The 20669-nt window shown below is 41.9% G+C and overlaps 1 protein-coding gene across 1 annotated transcript in view; it reads left to right on the forward strand.

Annotated features, from left to right (window-relative positions):
- LOC134645959 (anosmin-1) overlaps window positions 1-20344 on the forward strand; it is a 41280-nt gene extending 20936 nt beyond the window's left edge. The window contains exons 3-14 of the mRNA XM_063499608.2: window positions 364-426; window positions 722-944; window positions 6429-6613; window positions 6928-7057; window positions 9078-9283; window positions 10653-10797; window positions 12622-12768; window positions 15264-15352; window positions 16548-16719; window positions 16993-17213; window positions 17843-17984; window positions 19140-20344. Of these exons, the coding sequence (XP_063355678.1) occupies window positions 364-426; window positions 722-944; window positions 6429-6613; window positions 6928-7057; window positions 9078-9283; window positions 10653-10797; window positions 12622-12768; window positions 15264-15352; window positions 16548-16719; window positions 16993-17213; window positions 17843-17984; window positions 19140-19198 (1782 nt within the window). The 3' untranslated portion in view covers window positions 19199-20344. The remainder of the gene's footprint in view (window positions 1-363; window positions 427-721; window positions 945-6428; window positions 6614-6927; window positions 7058-9077; window positions 9284-10652; window positions 10798-12621; window positions 12769-15263; window positions 15353-16547; window positions 16720-16992; window positions 17214-17842; window positions 17985-19139) is intronic.
- The last annotated feature ends 325 nt before the right edge of the window (window positions 20345-20669 follow it).

Raw genomic sequence — 20669 nt, forward strand, 5'->3', positions numbered from 1 at the left:
GTGGCAGGACGAGAAGGAGGCGTAGACAGCATGGGAGGCTACTAGTGTTAAGGCGTGAAGAGAGAATCTGTCAAGGCCTACACCAAGCAAAACCCAAGCAAGAGCAGAGTTTTTAAGAGACAGCCTGCACCTGACAGACAAACTTTCTCCCATATCTGCTTTTGTAGAGGACTGTTTATGCCCTTTGACGGTTTGGCCATTATCCGTAGCAAAAAGTGTTGTGTTTGGTTGCTGCAAAGGTGGTAGGGGAAGTGCCTAAGCGAGGTGCCTGTCAGCCCACCACAAGTAGGCACCATCTCCACAGCGCTAACACTTTGATGTGGCTGGTTCTTTGAAGAACTGACACCCTTCTCCTTTTCACAGTGCCTGGAGCCCTGCAAGGAATCCTGGGACCTGAAGGAAAACCAGTGCCAAGATTTATGTGAGGTATGTCACTGCCACAAATGCTGCGGTTGCCTCAGATTTTGAGCTTTTGAGGGGGTTTTTTCAGGCCCAGTGGGAAGATTTAGTAAGAGGAAAGTTTGAAAAGGGGTGTGAAGCAACTGGTTTTGCACTGTAACGACACCCTCTGTGAGTCTAAGTTGTTTAATGTACTCGCCGCTCCAGTGAGTCATGAGCAGAAATGTAAACAGGAGAATCACTGTTAGCTCACAGCCCTGCCTTAAAAAAGTAGTCTGACTTATATTTTTTTCTCCCCTTCTCCTTCCCTCTTCTTCCTCAGCCCCTCTTTCCCAAGAAACACTACGAGTGTCTCACTAGCTGCGAGTTCCTAAAGTCTGTGGAGGGAGTGAAGCAGGGTGACTGCCCTGCCCCGGAGAAGGCCAGCGGCTTCGCAGCTGCCTGTGTGGAGAGCTGCGAGGAGGATGGAGAGTGTTCAGCTGTCAAAAAGTGCTGCTCCAATGGCTGTGGCCACACCTGCCAGCTGCCAAAGAATCTCTACAAAGGTGATGCTGAAGGCAGATAAAATCAAACATTATTTTATCGTATTCTGTAACAGTACATCGCCGTGTAAATCCTTAAGAAGTCATACATGGTTCATTTGGCAGCCCCTGGTTGTTTAATGAATACAACAGCAAACACTTCTTGAGCTGCTGCTTTGTTAAACCTCTAACCGGGGTATCGGTTTACAGTAAAAGCAGCCATTTTGAGACAAGTCATTTTGTTTGACCTGGCTTCATCCCGGCCACGACACAAGCAGTTTTCCAACCACAGCAAGGCACATTAAAAGTTTTTTACCTTTCCGAGGAGCTGGAGCGGCACAGCGTGTTGCTTCCAAGTGCCGCTGCTTCCTGTTCCATTACCGAAATATTTAACAAGATTTACCAAGGAGAAGACATGTCTTGGTATATTTTTGGTAACTAATACAGGTGACAAATGCACTGCGTTTCCTGTGACGGCTTCACGTTTAAAGCCTGCTGTGTTTTCCCATGCTTTAAATGTGAAGCACCACTGGTGGGAGAGTAAAGTGTAATCAAAGACGCTGTTATCATTCAGACAAAACCAAATCAGTCAAGCCTGATTAAATGTAGAGCATCGCTGGAATAACTAGACCTCCCACTAACAATCAAAGTGACTGCATCAGAAAAATCATTCCTGAATGTAAATAAACTGACTGCCTAATGCTGACAAATGTTGTCCACAGATGTAAACAAGGTTTGTCAGAAATGGCAGTCTTAAGGATTGTAACTTCCGCATTCCTAAATTGCCACATTAATAGCAGTTTATAATAAGTCAGAACATAAGTAATAAAAGGTTGCATACTGTGTATTGTAAACAACTCTGTCTGTGATTTCCTTATATATCAGCACCTTTATTTGCTTGTTTCAGGCTTGCAATTAACTGCGGTTCTGACTACACACATTAAACTCTAGACATCCAAGTCCCCAATTTAGTTTCCTTTTAAGTGGTATTTTGTATCAGCTTGTTCCAGCTGCTCATTGAAGCCATGTCATGCTCACACTGAATTAAACATCGCACCTAAGACTTAATGTTTTTCTGTTCCATTTCAACTGATTAATTCTTTTCCAGATGTCTTGTGTACATTTTTATAAATATCTCTGTAAAATTCAGTGAATTTGAAAGCTGTTTGATTGTGCAACATTGGTTTAATTAGTTGCCAGCAGAACATTTGAGATCAATGAACAGAGAGAAGGAAACCTTAGATAAAATGTTCAGAGTTAAAATGCTCTGTGACAAATGAGAAGGCTCTAAAAATAGTTATTTAATAAACATCATTTTTTATTTAATACTTAATTATTGACAGGGTAATAGTCAGCAAGGTTGACAGACCTTAAGGGACAGTGTCTAAACATCAGGTTGTAAGCACAGATTAGCTAACTGTCAGTCACTTGGCACACAGTACTATGGAAATGCTTGAGGTGTCCCTCATTTCTTTCTATTTTGCTACAAAAATGTGAAATAAATGCAACGATTTCTTGAAACTTGCAAACTTGAATGGAATTAGAATGTATTAGGCAAAAGCAAATTTTGTTTAATTCTAACAAGCTTGAAGGTGCATATTTGAAAAAATTCAAATTTGGATTCATCACTCCATAAAACCTGTTGCTACAGGTTTTATGGAGTTTTCAGCTCAGTTCTTGTATAATCTGGCATACCCCAGCCTCTTCTCCCTGTTTCTCTTCCTTAAGAATGGTTTCTTGACAGTAACCCTTCCACTGGGCCACATGCATCTCTCAGGTCCTGATTTTTAAAGACTTTCAGATATTATTCACCTGCTGTAGATAGCATTTGTTATTATTATTTTCAATCAATTTTTTAGGCCTTTTTGCACCTCCATGTGTCCTGTTTGTTTTAAGGACACACTCCACACCATGATGGGAGAATCACCTTGTTGTGTCTGTCAAATTGTGATTTTTTTGTAGATTCAGCTAAAGAAAGAAGTGTTTTCGTGACAGTCTGCTAGTAACAAAGACACAACACTAGTTCTTTCCTTGAGTTAGGGGCCTTTTTTAATAATGGAATCATTCATAGTTACAGACAAACTCTGAAAATAGCCAGGTATAAGGAATGGAGAAAAACTTTGCAAGGAGAAGTATTGCAAGAAAGTCTCCTTGGAAGCAAAATATAACGAAATGAGAAGTGGCTCAAAACCTTTGCACAGTGCTGTCTTTATTTAATAATTGCTGAGTATGGCTTATAAGAAGGACTAGATTACATAACACGGTTCATCAGCCTAATCTTGCATACGCTGCTTTTCTACTTTTCCTGTTCGTTATGTGGAGTCTCATATCTGGTACCGGTTCAATGCAGCCATCATGTTTTTTAATATGATTAACTGCTTCAGGTTGCATAATTTTCATAAATACCGTTGAACCAATTAATCCCTCCCTGTTAAACATTATTTTAAATCTCAGTGACGCAAACACAGATAATCTTGCAGGGTTTTCGACAACTGCAGTAAGAACCTGAAAATCTTTATTTCATCTCTTTGCATTGTGCTTCACCCACACATCCCTCATGCCATTTCAGCTGTAAATGGGAATGGATGTTCAGCATTGAATTTGCAGGATAAGCTTGAGGGTTTCATAGACACAGATGTAAGCAAGAATCTTTGCTCCAGTAAAATGGTTTAATAGTGCTGCCCAAGGCGACTTGATGTACCGCGGGTGCTGAGTCGTTATGTGAGAGAACCCAGGGCCCTTGAACTCAGAAGATTGGAGCTGGAACTGCATTATATACGCTGTCAGCACACAATTGCTGGCACCCTGAGGCCATAACAAAGTTCAGGAGATGAAGCAGTGGTAGGAGAGTCTAAATTAAGCTTTGAACCGCTCCACTGATAGACCGTAGTGCATGCTTTGAATCACACTTTAAGCATGGTTTACTGTGTAGCACATTTACTATTGCATGGCAGGAGCATGTGATATGTCAGTTTGAGCTTGTGCACACAGTAGAACATGGAAGCATTTATATTTGATTTGATCTTGAGGGACGTCATGGTGGATGTCATGCACTAAAAGGTGTACAGCACCCTAATCTGGGAAAGATGAAAGCGGGCGTGACCTTGAGAATCTCTGTACAGTGACCGAGTCAATGAAAACCATTCACGGCACGGCGAGACCTTCATATCGAGCAGCCTTCCTGCTGATTTAGCCCAAACACTGAGCTCATGATGGGTCGCCTTCAGTGCTGCATTTACACTGAATTACACCGAGTGTTCTGGTGAAAGTCTGGATAGAATTCCTGTCCCGGTCCTCAGTGTTAAAGGTCTAATTAGATGCTCATGCCTTCAAGAGTGTAATTGTTTCTGTGTGTGCGCAAGTGTGCATGTAGTCTTCACCATGATGAGCCTTGATGCTGGAAGCCATTAGCAAACATAAGCGGGAAGAAATGGAGCGTTTCCCCCCACTGAGATCACTCTCAGATGTGTGTGTTTGTGCGTGTTTGCGTTCAGGTTAGGGTCCCCAGTTAATGTCAAAGTCCCTGAGAGACACCCCCCCCCCCCCCCCCCCCCCAAAAAAAAAAAAGAAAGGAAAAAACTTAAGTCTTGAATTCACTGGACCCCCTGGGCTTTTGATGTTTAACAAACTTTCTTCTTCTTCTTCCTTTTTTTTTTTTTTTTTTTTTTTTTTTTTTTTTTTTTTTTTTTTTTTTTTTGCACCAATAACTTCCACATCATCCACTGCTCTCCAGCGTTGCCTTAGTTTTATTTGTGGAGAAGTTCCTCATATAAAATATGTAGTGCGTATAGAAATAGAAATAACTGGCTTATTAGACAGTCTCTCCTTTTATGCTTCTTTCATTTTCATATTGTTCTCTCTAGTTTTTCTCATTCCTGGGAAGAATTGGCTCGACATGTGACACAAGCCTGCATGTTTTCTATTTCTAAGACGAAAAAAAAAAGAGAGAATGTCAGAATTTAATTAAATGTAGCCATAGTCACACTGTCACAACAAGTCAGTCAGCCCCCCTCGCATTACTGTAAATCATTGTGCTACACGGAGTATTTACACTCTTTTCCTCACCCCCTGTAATTAGAGCAGTCATTATGACAGTATGTGCGTGAGTATTGAGAATTATATTCCTGGAGTGTAATTGTTGGCATGATTAAGACATGAATGAACGCTGTACCCTTGATCGTGCTTCAGCAACAGTTGCATCATGATTTGGAGTAAGTGTGTGGCAAGGAGAAGAAAAAGAATGAAGCGTGATTTTTCTATTTATTTATTTATTTATTTTGGACCAAACCTGTCTCGAAGGTTATCTTTGGAAAGCTCACGGAAAAGCATTAATTGTCCTCCTACGTATTGTCAAAGAGATGTGCGGCGTGTGTGCGTCTTTGTATTTTCGTGTGTAGCTTTGCGAGCACTTGTGTGACTTTGTGGGAAGATGAGCGAAGACAGAAGGGGAAGAGGAATGCTGCGGTTACCTCGGTGTTGATTATTGCGCAGGAAATATGACACGTTTGTTCGCGCACGCTCTGCTGTGGAGCTGTGAAACCACAGCACAATGACCCCCAGCTGTTAGTATGCAGAAAGCTGTTATCAATGGGACAAAACAAAGTACTGAGTCCTTATGCATATGACTCAAGGGGTCCTTCTTCCAGGATTGTTGCGCATCAGTCACTTTTTCATGCTCTGCAAGGGGGCTGAATAGACATATAAGCTTATCAGATGCTCTGAATGCAAATCGCACTCTTCATTATGTAGTTTACCGACATGCTGCGTGATAGCCTTGAGCGTGGAGTGATGCCGATCATAAATGCGAAGCAGCAGTGGGCCGTTCGGCAGCGACAGAGGTCCAACATAATGTTCTGAAGTGCTAGGTGATTTATGGAGAACTGTTGGACGTGTTGGGCCTTCTCCTGTAGTTCCAAACTTGCTTTTCCAATCTCCATCTCATTATCACCGTGCCCGACGCTCAATCAACAACTCACTACGTGTCCAGTGCAATAAATTTACTTGATAGAGTCAGTCTGACTTGGCAGAATGTTTGGCCGGTCTCGCACTTAATAAATCTCTAATTTATTGCACATGGCCACACTGACTTTGACTGAAAGGCTGAATGTGAAGTTCAGTGATGCAAATTAACGCTGCATGCATGTGCGCAGATGCTTGTACTGGATTATTTTGCGTCTGCGAGCGAGAGAAAGAGAGCATACCTAAATGCAAACTGCGTGTATCATCACTAAGAAACGCAGCTACTAAAACACAGGAAATCTCCCAATCTGCCACAGTAGAAAGACGACGTTGTTGACCCGCAGCATGTATTTAATCTTTTGCGATGAGATCATGTCTCATTTTGAAATCTGTATCTGTCCAATTCGGAGGGAGTCATTCATATTTCCAACCTACATTAGTCAAGAGAGGAAAATAACACATATCACGTATAATTTCTCCAACAATGTTCCACACAAGTGGTGATATTAATCCTTGTCAGTGTTTCAACATCCTTTCTTGTACTTTTAGGAGTCCCTCTGAAGCCGAGGAAAGAGCTGGTGTTCTTGGAGCACCCGTCCGGTCAGCTGGAGATCCGCTGGTCCTCCAAGTTCAACATATCCGTGGAGCCTGTGCTCTATGTGGTGCAACGCCGCTGGAACTACGGTATTCATCCCAGTGAGGATGATGCCACGGAGTGGCAGACAGTCGCACAGGTAGAAACCGATACACCACACAGATAAAATAATGGAGAATCCCATAAATGCATGAAGTCTGTTGTGCAAGGACTCCTTCTCGTCACATTTGTATCAGAATGAATTTACAGTTTCACGTGTCCCAGCATGCCACAGCTGCGAAACTGCTGCTCTGCACTGCAGCATGCGGTTGCACATTCCTCACAGTGTCTTTGATAGTTTGGCAATGAGAAACACACAGATGAATGATGTGGCAGCACACTCACATGGGGCTGTGACCCTGTGTAAACCCTGACCCCTGTGGTTTGTTCCCCCCACCCCCATCTGTCCCTCAGACTGCAGAGGAACGCATCCAACTGGCTGACATCAGAGCTAGCAGATGGTACCAGTTCAGAGTTGCAGCAGTCAATGTCCACGGGACCCGCGGCTTTACTGCACCCAGCAAACACTTCCGCTCCTCCAGAGGTCTGTGTGTTTATCTGCATATCCAAGTGTCTGTGTGTGTGTGGCCTTGCCTTGTGTGTCGGTTCCTTCCGTCCATTTGTTATGTTTGAGACCTTGGAACAGGTGAAGCCTCGGGGAAGTGTTTTAAGCAGGTCTATTTGGTAAATATTCCCTCTGAATGTCAGCTTACAAGCCTTCTGTATTACCAACTGAGACATTTTTGGTTTCGTGTATTGCGTGTCCTAAACACTTCAGTCCCGCAGCTCCATTAGGCAACAGCAAATTGATTATGACTGAAACATGACTGGTTAAGCCAAACACACATTTATTAAATTTGAATTATAGCCTTACACTGTTTAAATATGTTTATTTAAAACTAAATTTGGGATTTAAAACCGCTGAATTCTTTCATATACTGTGTTAAACCTGAATTGTAAATAAATGTCTCCCGTCCAAAGTTTCCACACATTTACCCAGCGAGCTAAACGAAATTCACGCTGATGCCAAGTGGAATGTGAGTAATGAGGAGTGCCTGGGTGCACAGAGCATTCATTTTCTGTATTGCAATGAGATCTTTACTTACATCTTCAAAGCAGGGCTTTCCCCTCTTTACAGTCATATAAAATGTAATAAGTCTGAATTAGTCAGGATACAGCAGGTTTCAAATGAATGCAAGTGTTGTCTTGCTTCCAGACAAAGTGATGTAACCCAGGCACATTTCAGATCTTTGCCACAGATTAGTGAACTCTGATGGCATCCTGTGTTACTACTGGGACATTTTAAATAGCCGTGTTGTATTGCAGATGGCATTTGTTAAAGTCACGGACAGTTGTTTTGTGGTTCTTCAGGGATTACAGGATTGTGAGTGTAACATTGTGTCTACAGTGCATCTGATTTATATCAGATACTGTTTGTTGGCAAGGCTGCATGTGTTACCGTTATGCCTTCATTGGCCTTGAGCTGAGTGTCTTTAAATGTATATCGTGAAACATATACAAGGCATAAACTGTTCTCTAGTGGAGTACTCGCCATGTTCTGCCAAAATGGTACCAAGTACAAAACGTATTAGTGTGTTTCCTGGTGTGTTGACCTGTCCTGTCAATCCTTTGTCATGCCGTAGCTCCCCAAGGCATTTTGAAAGGCTTTCAGACCAGGTGGGATTCTGCTGCAGGAATGGAAGCTGACCTCCAATCAGGCCAATCACTGCGAGAATGTTGATAGATTGATGAGAGCTGCCACGGGTTTGATGAAGTCCCGACCATTCTGTCATGCCGCTGTTATTTATATAGTTCGGTCATATCATCTGAATGCAATTTCACACTACTATACTTTGTTAGGGCAATTTGTAAAAGCTGACTGCTTATTTATATTTCATGGCCAGCATCAGCTGGTTTGGAGAACCAATGTGTCCGATTGTGTTTTTTAGAGTGGATTAAATGTGTTTCAGGTGGGAGAGGGCAGGAGAGAGGAGAGCCAACTGGGTTGTGGCATGAATCATTTTCTCATTACAGAAAGACCGTTCCCCTTCTGGTCTGTCATCTGGCATGTAGCCCTGCCTGTCCTCCTGCACCAGGCTGACATCGGCCGACAGCAGTAGGCTGGGTCGCTGCACATACGGCTAGGTTCAGATCCAGCTTTACGCAGGACACGCGCATATTAGTAGGAGTACTGGAATTCTAAGTGTGGACTGTGGAGCCAGAGTGAGCAGCATGTGTTTGTTAACCCTTGACCTGTACTCTCAGTCCTGCCGAACGCTGTCATAGAAATGACACGACACCTGTCATAACACCTCACAACAGATTGTTAATAGGGGACTAATTACTTTGCACAGTGCCACGCGTGTTCTCCTCCTCAGCTGTGGTGGTGAAAGGTATCTTGGCTCGTAATACTTTCTACCTGAAAAGTGCCTTGGACCAAGATTTACCATAACCAAGAACTAGAGGTCCAGTTTGTTTCCATCTCTAAGTGTTAACAGATGTATTTAGAATCAACACCAACTCACAGTGTTGTTTCTATGTCTGTGTTGTTGCTATGTCTTCAGATCCATCTGCCCCTCCCAGCCCAAGCAGTCTGTGTGTCACCAACGTGACTCTGGGTGAGGAAGGCCTGGTGACAGTTCGCCTCAACTGGACGTTGCCAGAGGAGCCCGATATCCCCATACATCACTACAAAGTGTTCTGGAGCTGGACCGTGCCCACCAAGTCCATGGTGCCATCCAAGAAGAAAAGGAGAAAGACCACCAATGGGGTAATCTTCTCACTCTGTCTGAGTGATGTGTTCTTTTTCTTTCTTTCCTTTATCCGGTCTCTAAGACTACAAGGGCTCTTCCAAGATTATTTCAGCATCTTTTCTCCCAGTTTCGGTACAACTCTGCAAATATGCTTGGGCCTGCAGTGGGGGAAAAGATAAACATGGAATCGGAATGATATTTATTTATGTGTAGGGAAGATCACTTATCCTCAGAGTGATACAATAAGTTCTTGATTGTTTTAATTCCTTACGCTGATGAAAGAACCCTTAAACACAGATTTAAGATTTGAGAGAAAGCACATTAAGTGTGATGGATAGCCTTGTTTAAAGCAATAAATCACAATTTCAAGGTGTGTGTATGTGCTTCTTATATTGATGTTTGTACATTTCATTTTCTGCTGCTCATTATTTGATTGTGTAATGTAGTTATTTTAAAAATCTGTTTTCTTACACATATTTTAGCTGTTAAATCCAGCTGCATTCAAAATTCTTAACTTATTACTTTCTTTTCAATCATTGCAAAGTATATTTAAGACATTCTTTAATAATGACATGAATAGCATATTTAGAACGAATTGTGCTGATCCTCTTTATTAATGCCCTTGTTATTCTTTGGAGCAGTTTATTTTGCACGCTAGAACATTTTGCTCTCAGCTGTTTGTACCAGCCAGAAACAAGAGTTTCTTTGGCATCTTTTTAAGCGTAGACATTACACATAAATCACATGACCAAGATCACTGGCTGCTCTCAAAAATGGAATACTTGTTTGAGCTTTTACACAATATTTCCATTAGTATCTGACCTGATATGGTATAGATGTGGCTCAGGAGGATGTCATTAAGAGACTCGGCCAAAAGATTGGATAGTCCAAATACGCCTTCATAGAGTCTTCTCCTGAATTAATTTTTGAAATGCATAGCAGATGTGCCACAAAGGAGATAGAGGTGGTAGACACCGGACACCTATTGACACATGTACTACTGGTTTCCACTTTGGCACCTCAGGGCTTTGAAAGCAGCCTGCTGGCAGAGGAATGTCAAAACACCCACAGTCAATAACAAGAACTCATCAAGTTCATGCTGATGGAGGAATGCTAGAAGCCAAACACAGTGAAGAAGCCCTGGGAGGCTCTGATAACATGGCTCTGTCTTAAGGCCCTAAAGGCTATCTCCTCACCTCCATCCCCTTTTTCAGCTCCACATGTGTTCTTAATAAGTAGGGCTTTCCCACAGGCCTGTGTTGTCTGGCATTGAGCTGGGCTGGAGCTGTGGCTGGTACAGTGACTTTAAATATAAGCTCATGTGACAGTGTGGTTACATACAAATGGCAAAAGCCAAGTGGTTTTTTTTTTTTGTTGTTGTTACAGGCTCAAAACTGGGTAGATCTGGAGGGACTGGAACAAAACAGCAGTTACACTGTGGAGCTGCAGGCTGTCACATACTGGGGGCAGGTGCGTCTGAAGAGCTCCAAGGCCTCCCTTCACTTCAGTACCAGTCAGAATAATGACTCAGGTAAACATTATTATCCTATTCTTTACCCTTGCTAGAAGCGTGGCTTCGGGAATGACAGACAGAATATCAGTCGGTTGATGAAATTCTGAACAGACATAAGTCACATCGTGGAAATCCAAATAACTGATTCTGCCTTGATTCTCGTGACTCTGTGAGCCTGATTAATTTTGGTGCCTGAATCCCTGTCAAATGTTATTAAGCATTTAATCTGCACCCAACTGGGTTTTAAATGCTAAACAGCACATTATTTTGCACATTTTAGCACGTAAAGGGACGTTAACATTTAACTCAAACTACCAGTGTGCCTGAGCGTAGCCCCTCAGATCTGCTAGCATGGTTGGCATAAATCATGAATTCATTTAAAGCACGTTTATGAGATGGTCCTAAAGGAAGAGCAGCTAACAGAGAAAAATGGCTAAATTAAAAACCTGCTATATATATATATTAAAGGTTCACAATTATAGAATTGAAACAACAGAATTCTGCTAATGCACATTTTTCCAAGATTGCACCCAAAAACTACAACCCATGTTAGAAGTATAGTTCTATGATGCATGAAGTCAAATGTGTAGTAGTTGGCTTGTGGTGCATGGCATCATAATTGCTTACATAAAATATTTTTTCCCCATAACTTTTGTAATAAATTTACACTGAAAAGAGAAAAGAATCTTACATTATTTGGGGGTCAGCACAGACAGTGAGCACTGTTGCCTCTCAGCAAGAAAGTCCTGGGTTTGAATCCACCATCTGGATGGGGACCTTTCTGTGGGGAGTTTGTATGTTCTACCCATTTTTGTCTGGGTTTTCTCCAGGTACTCCAGCTTCCACCCACAGTCCAGAGACATGTAATTAGTGGGGTTGGGTTAACTGGTGATTCTTAGTTGCCCATAGGTATGAAGGTGAGCGTGAATGGTTTTCTGTCTCTGTGTCGGCCCTGCTACAAGCTGGCGACCTGTCCAGAGTGTACCCTGCCTCTCACCTTATGCTAGTTGGGATAAACTTAAGCCTCCCTGCAACCCTGAATTGGATAAGCAGAAGAGGATGGATGGAAGGGTGGAAGGATATTATTCTGATGCCTTCTGTTGAAAACAATGAAAACTGGAAAAACAAAAATGCATTTTTGGAATTAAACTCCTGAGAGTCCAATGTTAACCAGAAGTTACAGGAGTGGAACTTTTGCTTCTATTTACAACAGGTTCGAATTGATTATATTTTATGCATAATCTTTATGTTTAGCCAAAGCTCCTTTGAAACTGACACAACTGAGGTTAGGCACTCACTGTTGATGCACAAACAGGGCCACCGCTACCTGAAATCAAAAGGAACTTGGATGAAGCTGCAGCTGTCTAATTGCTGAGCCACATGGGATTTGAGAAAACCATTCTAGCTGAATCCAGTTTTCTTTTTTGTTTGTTTGCTTTTCATGATAGCTGAATTTGCCTAATTTGAGGTAAACAATCATCATGAGATTTGCAACAAAAAAAGCTGGAAAAGATAAGATACACTGACAGCACATCTGCAATCATTTGGAGTTCTTGAACTCTTGGGAAGCGTAGGCCAAGCCTCAAAGCTATCTGTGTGTGTGTGTGCATGAGTGTTTTTTCTTTTTTTCAAATGTACACGAGGTTCTAAAATGAATTGAATTGCCAACCTGCTTCTTTGTGTACAAATCAAGTTACAGCACATTTGTGCATGAAGAACATGTTGTTCACTGCCATGGTCTTACAAAGAAATAATAGTGTTTCTGTTACCATGCTGGACTGTTTTCTGCAACATAGTCACTTTCATGTCTTAGCTACAAACATTTCTCATTTCTCATCCCAGCAAAATCTGTGCTCAAGTCAAAGAAGGAGGAGATATCCCCTCTTGGTTCGACCCTGGCCAAACGCCCTTCTGGCCCTCTAGAGGTAGGCACGCCCTTTTACCAGGACGGCCAGCTGCAGGTCCGTGTCTACTGGAAGAAGAGAGGAGGTGAGCTCCCTACAGTAGTGATTTATGGCTTCGTTAGAATCTAATTAGCACCCCATCATGCCCATCAATCACTATGACTCATGTGTACCATAATAAAATGTTATGACTGATTCCCACTTACTCAAACAATCGAAATTTCCTTCTTTTTTTTTTATGAATGTGGTATCAGATGGTGTAAATGAAACAATGTGTCTTTGTGAGAGCTGTGTAATGTGAGTGCTGGGCAAAAACCGCACACGGACGGCTAAAGCAGAGCCACCGTTTAGTAAAGAACAATAAACACACAGAGTCAGAGCTGTGCAATGGGATTTATTGACAGCTGTATTTAATAGATTCTTGCCTTCGCATTAGCGTTGAAGCGGTCGATTTTCTTTTTACGAGACTTGATGTCATAGAAACCGGGCTTGGTGGTGGATTGAAGCACTGTAACGGGTTAAAAAAAAACCTATAGGAATGCCTGTCTCTGCGGCATTCACTCCCAAAAACTTTGTTAATACCAGAATGAAAATATGGAAACCTTGAAAGCGATGCTCTCAGGGTAACCTGTCAAGTCCCATTCACTGGTCTATGTTATGTTACTAATATATGTCATCGCCCAAGCCAAACTCCACATCTTGGAGTCAAGAATGCAAACCCTGGCTGAAGGAGAGGCCTGGTGAGACACCAACTGCTGAATCAGAATGAGGGGGGGAGGTTATGGAGTTGGCCCAGAGCTGTTAGCAAGGTTGGCCTGGTCTCAGAGAGCTGAGTGATGCTGACGGGATCAAGCATGCCTGGGGAATCACGGTATTGCAGAGCAGAGCTAATCCCGGTCCAGCTTCTCTTTCTGTGTCTTGTTTCGTGGGTCCCCGTCCACAGCGTGTGCATCACTGCCACTCATTAGTCTGAGTGATGACCCTGGCTTGGACTCTGACAACCTGCGCTCCACTACCGTAAACACACAGACATACGGATGGCCTCAGGAGGGCTGAAGAGTCTCTGGACATCTGGCTTGTGTGACAGAGAAAGGGACAGGTTAACTAACCATGATTAAACTCTCATTCATTGTCTCTGTGATTCAAAACAGCCTAGCCTCTGGGTTGTGTCCAGCAGACGAAAGAGAACCATATTGTACACGAGCTCAGATAATATATCTGTCTGCCTAACACCCAGACAATAGACGGCAGATCAGCTGTGGCGGGACTTCAGAGGCTGGCTTCCAGTCATGATTTATCGAACACTGCTGTGGTTCTGTTCTCTACCTGATTTCCATGTCCTATTTCTTGTTTTACATACCACTGCCCTCCTTCAGTCAGACCGGGCTAGGCATATCTTGTTTATTTTCTTTCCCCGATTTCCCGGTTCCCTGTAATTCCTCTCTTCTGCTTCCAAAGAGCTCTGGGGCTTTAAGTGCCAGATCTGTGTCTAAGCCTTCAAAGGACCCCTTTTATCTGCAAACTACAACCCAGGCCCCTACTGAGGGGTGAACATAGCACAACTCAATTATTAATCAGAGAAGTATTTCACATATTCAAGGGACACAGCTGAATGAATAATAAATCCTGTAACATACAATGAGGTAGATAAATATTGCTGATGAGGTTGTGCGGGGCTACTGTACAGTAATGAAGTGAATGTTGCTAAGTGTCAGTAGCTGGTCTGAGTACAGCTGCTGTTTCGCAGAAGCAGGATGATTTGGACCACGATGAGCTTTCCAGCAGACAAAAGGGCAGATTTAGGAAGCTGGAAAGTTATAATTGATAATTGCAAAGACAACAAATGGAGTTCACTCTTTTTCATGTTAGGAGAGAGATGTTATCATGAGCACCAATAATGACTGATGAAATACTGATATCTGATCCCAAACAAGGAAATCAATGATTTCAGCCTGTCAGATTTGCTTCTGATGTCAGATAAATGTTTGATGGCTGCAATGCAATCCTAAGTACAGTTGCTTAAATACTAATTTATAATCCACTGGAATATGACATGTCCACCACTGGGACTAAATCGAGTATTTCTCAAGCATGTGGCCAAAAAGTTCAAGAACTGAAAAAACATCAAAATCAGCTGTCTGCCCATGGTTGCATCTGAGCTACAGCCACTTAGTTACTCATGCTCTTACTGTGCTTGTGTGGGTTTCCTTTGGGTACACTGGCTTCCTCTCACAATTTAAAGACGTGCATGTTAGGTAATTGGTGATATTAAATTGGCCGTGGATATGAGGTATATAAAGTGCTCAAAGTGGGCAAAATGAAGCACAGCATGAATATCTGCTTAAATGTGGCTTGTGCTCTGAAGCACTTTGAGTGGTCATTAAGCCAGAAAAGTGCTAAATAAATGGCAGTCCATACGTGCTGTAATAACACACCCATAGTTTTCCGTAATGTTTTTTTTTTTTAATGCATGACTTCCCTTTCTTTTATATACACATCATAATTAAATTCTGGGGGAAAAAAACAAAAAACTGAGTAATTTCTGTTACATTCTCTATTCTCCTCCTTTGTTTGTTTCAGACTCCTCTGTGAGTCGCTACCATGTCCAGTGGATGCCAGAGTACTGCAGCCACAACGAGACCCAAGGACCACAGAAGTCCGTCACGCAGGTCAGTCTCCAGAAGCTGTTACACACCACTTCCAGCTGGGGGTCCTTTCTCATAGGGCAGGGCATTAGAGCAGTGGCATGGTCAGCAGCTTTGTGCCTAAGCCTTTGTTTGATGCTCAGGAAGAATAGCTCCACTAAGGAAAACAACTGCACCGAGTGAATCAGGAGCCCTGTTGTGTTAGATTTGCACTAGGCAAACCACTGGCTGTTGTTTTGAATATTATGAGTCAGTCGTGTGGTCACGCATGCGGTGTGTTGGCCAGTAACTTTTATTTACTTAAACAATGTTTCCCAGAATTCAGCAGCCCCAGCCGTGCGACTGTGTGGGGCTTTGTTTTAAGATGCAGTGTTGTCTGTGTTGGAGAGCTTGACACAGAGAGGGTTAACTGTTTGTGCTCAGGCTGATACGTGATGGCAGAGGCCTGGTAATCAACACATTCTTTAGAAACCAGCACCGTGGTTGCTAGGGAATACATTTCCATTTTCTATAGATCACCAGGAAGGGTTGCAGCCTTGTGCTTTTATGTGAGCACAGTGCCTCATTCACTTTTAATCAAAGCTGTTACATATCAGTGAGAATATTTTTTTATATATATATATACATACATACATACATACATACATACATACACACACACACACACACACACACACACACACACACACACACACACACACACACACACACACCCTTTCCCAAAGGGCTGTCTATTAATGGAGGCCCTGTTCTATTACTGAAGGTCTAAATCCACTACTCACCAGGGTTTTTTTTTTGTTTTGTTTCACAGAGAGCTGAGAAAAGCTTTTCTCGTTCAGATCAATAGATGATTAAACTTAGAAATTAGTGTCAGTGTTACATGGCTCCAAAGAACCCATTAACGTGGATTTACAGGCCGTCCCAAATTAGGCATGAATTCGCTTTGATCGCTGCTTCTTGTTGAGGTTCTTGTGTTTATGCTGTGCCACATTTGGAAGCTATGAAAAAATCATTTATATTACAGTTTGAATAGGAGAATAGTAGCCTAACCCCTACCATGTGAGAGTTCAAAGTAGTCCTCCAGTATGGTACGTGTTCCTGGGGCCTGAGTGGGAACGTGATCTGCGCCGTGTATTTAATTATCTCCCAAGCTCCATGGGACCTGACCTGGGTGACATGTCAAAGTCATCAGAACTGAGTAATGTGTTTCTTTGCACAGGAGAACTACATCAACCTCCCAGGCCTGCTGTTCTCCTGCAAGTACAAAGTCACTGTTCACATGCTGAAGTCCAAGAGGCGCTCGAAGGACGAGAGCACCACTTTCCTCACCCCATCCTGCGCTACCATCCGGAGCAAGACTCACAAACACATCCCCTGCCCAGGAGAGGGAGGTGAGTAGTCAGCTGTTTGAGGGATTTTAAAATCGACCCGCATTAGTGGAGACAATACAAAAACATTTGTTAGAATATCATTATTATTATCATGATGATGAAAAAAATCTCTATAGACTTAAAATATAGGTTTAACACTTTCAGGATAAATAGTTTCTCACATAACCTTTCTTACAAAACCAGAGTAGCTGTATTTCTTTGTTACTTTGTCAGTCTTCACGGATGTTTCCCAATAATGTTTCTATAATAATAACACCAACTTTGTCCTAACAGCTTCAGGGCTTCCGAAAGTTCTTGCTAAACCTGAGAACCTGACGGCTTCCTTCACGACCAATGAGGGAAACATCACCGGCAACTTCCACTGGCGCGTCTCTAGGCTGGCTCCCCATCAGCGAATCACGGGCTTCCAGGTCACCTGGGCTGAAATCACAACTGAAAGCCGGCAAAACAGCCTGCCCAACAGCATCATCTCCCAGTCCCAGATCCTGCCACCAGTAAGTCTGTTTTCACTGAAGCAGAATTGGAGTTTAGCTAAAGTTTTGAATGTTAATATGGTTTTTATGAAACCACAGGAGATCGTGTTGTGACAAGACTATTAGTGTGTGCAACAGGAAAAGAAATTTATCTGTCAGATGTGACTGTGATTTGAGGATAACGCTGTTGTGGCTTCTTTGCATGAATCTTTTGATAAGCGGTAGTATGTAGACAGACACGGGGATAGATCTGAGGAAGTTTTTTGTCCTGCTGGAAGTTCTCCTCCTCTGCGTATTCATCTCCCTTCACGTCTGCCTCTTTCATCCTCCGTGAGAGCTCTGAAAAAACTGCTCTTTGACATAATCTGTTCCATCAACAACACGTTCCGCCTATCTGCACCTCCCAGCCTCTAGAGCTTGTCTATAAATAAAACCACCCACCGCACACTTTATCAACCTGGCAGTGAAAAGAGAGACAGACAGCCTTATGAAAACAAAGTCTTTGTTTTTGTCTGTGACTTGTGCAAAGACAGCTACACTCCCCTCTTTTGCGGCCCATTCACATTAAAGTCCTGTCAGAATCAAAGGCGTGTTCTGTTGCATTTCATCTGATTGCATGTCGTCTCCTGCTCCCCTCCTTCGTTTTGCAGGATCATAACTTGCTTGTAGTGTCCAACCTGCGGCCGTCCACCTACTACAGACTGGAGGTGCAGGTTATAACAACTGGAGGAGAAGGTCCTGCCACGGTTAAGACCTTTCAGACCCCGAACATACTACCTGTCATACAACATCGTAAGTAGCAAGTCGCTGTCAGCTTCCATAATTTATGAGCTGCACCTCAATTTGCTCGGTTGAAATGATAATGCCAGCGATTCAACATTTGAAATTCATGTTGAGACTCTTTTGTTTGGTGTCTGTTACTGTTCAGTCCTATCAGCATACTGTAGATCTTCTATTTGTAGCTGCTTAAACCATGGCGCTAAACAGTTATGTTTTGTCTCTGCAGTAAATATATGACTATATATGGTATTAATGCCTAATAAAATGTAAGAACATTTTTCTTGTGAAGTAATGAATCTACCTATTTTCCTCTGCTGATTGTGTAAATCAGCATGTTTTTGCTGTTACTGAAAGTAAAATGTAAATGTTAAGGTGTTATGTCAACAGTGGCGTTGTCATAGCTACATGAAAAGCAATGTAGGTATAATATACACATATACACGTCTCGTTATTAGGGCTGTTACAATATCAGGTTTTCCCATCATAAATGCTAAGGCCACAAGAGTTTAAGATAATAGTATTATTGAAAAGTCACATTAATCTTTAACTTTTATTTTTTATTGTAGGGATGCCACCATATCAGAAATGTAGTAGTCAGTACCAATATAAGTAAAACTACATGATTCTCAATAATCGGCTTCAATACCAGAACAAAATTATCAATCAGTCAAATCAATTATATAAAAAAGAGCATTTATGAAAAAAAAAAAAGCAAACAAATAAAAAGAAAATTAAGTAAACAACACGATGTTAAACTTTACATATAGGGACAAACCAGCACAAATCCCTGTCCTTCTTAGGGCATGTGCACGATCAGCCTTTTATGCGCCTTCAATAAACCACAAAGCAGCCAGCAGAGTTACAACCCTCAAAGCAATTCAGAGAGGCACCAAGCCTCAGTGCTCGTCTAGGAAAATCAAGGTGGCTAAAGGCTGACCTACCTAAACATTAAAAAAAAAAAAATAGAAACTATTGGTGATTAGCAACTGTAATATTACTGAACAGTAATTTCATTACATATGTTGCAATAGGGGAAGCTGTAGTTAAACACCAGGTTTCATACAAGCAGCAAAAAGAAGCACATTGCTACTCCCTGAAAAACCTATTCAAAGTGATTCAATCTGAAGTCGTATCTGACAGTTCTTTGAATCTGTGTGTTCTTTGAAGGACCAAGGCTGCGGCAGCACCACTCTCATCACCAGAAGCCATCGGTAGAGAGACACTGAGTTTGAAGTCGAGGCAAACCCAGTAGGAAGAAGTACCAGTGGCTCTCTGCTCCTGTCTGTCAAGGAAGGAATGTGTGGAACCAAACAGAAACACAGCGCACCAGACCATGAACTGACCCCCCCTTCTTGTGAAATATGGGTCTATCTCCTCCAGGCTCCACAACACGTCAGCTATTCCTTCATAACCCCTCTCTCTTGCCTTTCTAGTCACCAGAAGGGGTTTATCTATAGAGTGAAATTTATATTTCGAGGTCTCATATTCCGCGTTGGTTAGTACACAGCTCCCCAACTTATCCCATAAGGAGTTCATGTAATAAGTAAAAATAGATCCAGGAACCCCAGAATTGGTGATGAAGCAGTCATTGTAGACAACAATGACTGATTTAGATTTGGCTATTACACGGTTGAAATAAACAAAATAATTTGGGAACATGTTTGAAGATGATGGAATATTCGATAGGAAATGCAATAACTGTAAAACAATTAATGAAGAAAGAAAAGTAGAAATTAAAGTATTTATTTTGTGTTACCAGTTAAAGAGGCTCTTTGGCACACAGTCAGTACTGATGGTCAATGTAACTAAAGTCATCGTTGTCTAACCAAGAATATTTCGCGTAGTATGTTGCATGTAGTACATTTGATTTTAGAACTGTAAATGATTTACTTGCTTCAAATTGAAAGCTTGTAATGGTTTTGCATGACAGCCGTTAGCATTCTGTTGGCATGAAATGTCTGTGTTACCTCTTTTCAATATGTTAGCAATATTTCATTAACAGATTAACAAAGAATTATATTGGAAGTAATATGTAATGTTTATTAATGAAATTATAACTTGTGTGGAAATGATGAATTGTACATGTTCTTGGCTGTAGAAATATTTGTCGTGACAGTCAGTGAATGTCTATATTTATTTATGTGTGTATTACAAAGTTTGGTTTGGATGTGTGTGAATGTGTATGTTTTGTGTGTTTTAGCCTCATTTTTCTTTTTTTCTTTTTTCTTTTTTTTTTTTGGGAACTGGCAAAAAAAAAGAAAAATCTTGTAAAGACATTTTGTAAAAATGGAAATGTAAATACGGTCTTATGTTACATGTTATTTTTCCATGGTAGAAACTGTACAAACTGCTAAGTAATAAAATAATCCTTAACCTGTGCCCTCTCTGCTGTTTGCTTTAATTGAAGCTGCTAAGAGAAGTAAATAGATCTGCTTCCCCTTCCAATACTCGAGTATTTGGCAATTACTGTTGCTTATTTTGGCTGTAAACTCCATCGTGGCAGGCTCTGTGTACAACATATTCACTGATCGGTCCAGGAGCCCCAGACACGTGCTCTCTAAGTCTAAATAAACAGGTCATCTAGCTCAGCAGCTCAGCCTGAGTGAATTTGCCATTGCCGAGGTTGGTCAACATAATACGCTGCTTCTCTGAGCTCTTGTGTGTTTGAAAAGCGTTAAACGCCTCTTCTGCTCAGCA

The sequence above is a fragment of the Pelmatolapia mariae genome, linkage group LG16_19, assembly GCF_036321145.2.
Source record: "Pelmatolapia mariae isolate MD_Pm_ZW linkage group LG16_19, Pm_UMD_F_2, whole genome shotgun sequence".
Classification (NCBI taxonomy): Eukaryota; Metazoa; Chordata; class Actinopteri; order Cichliformes; family Cichlidae; genus Pelmatolapia; species Pelmatolapia mariae.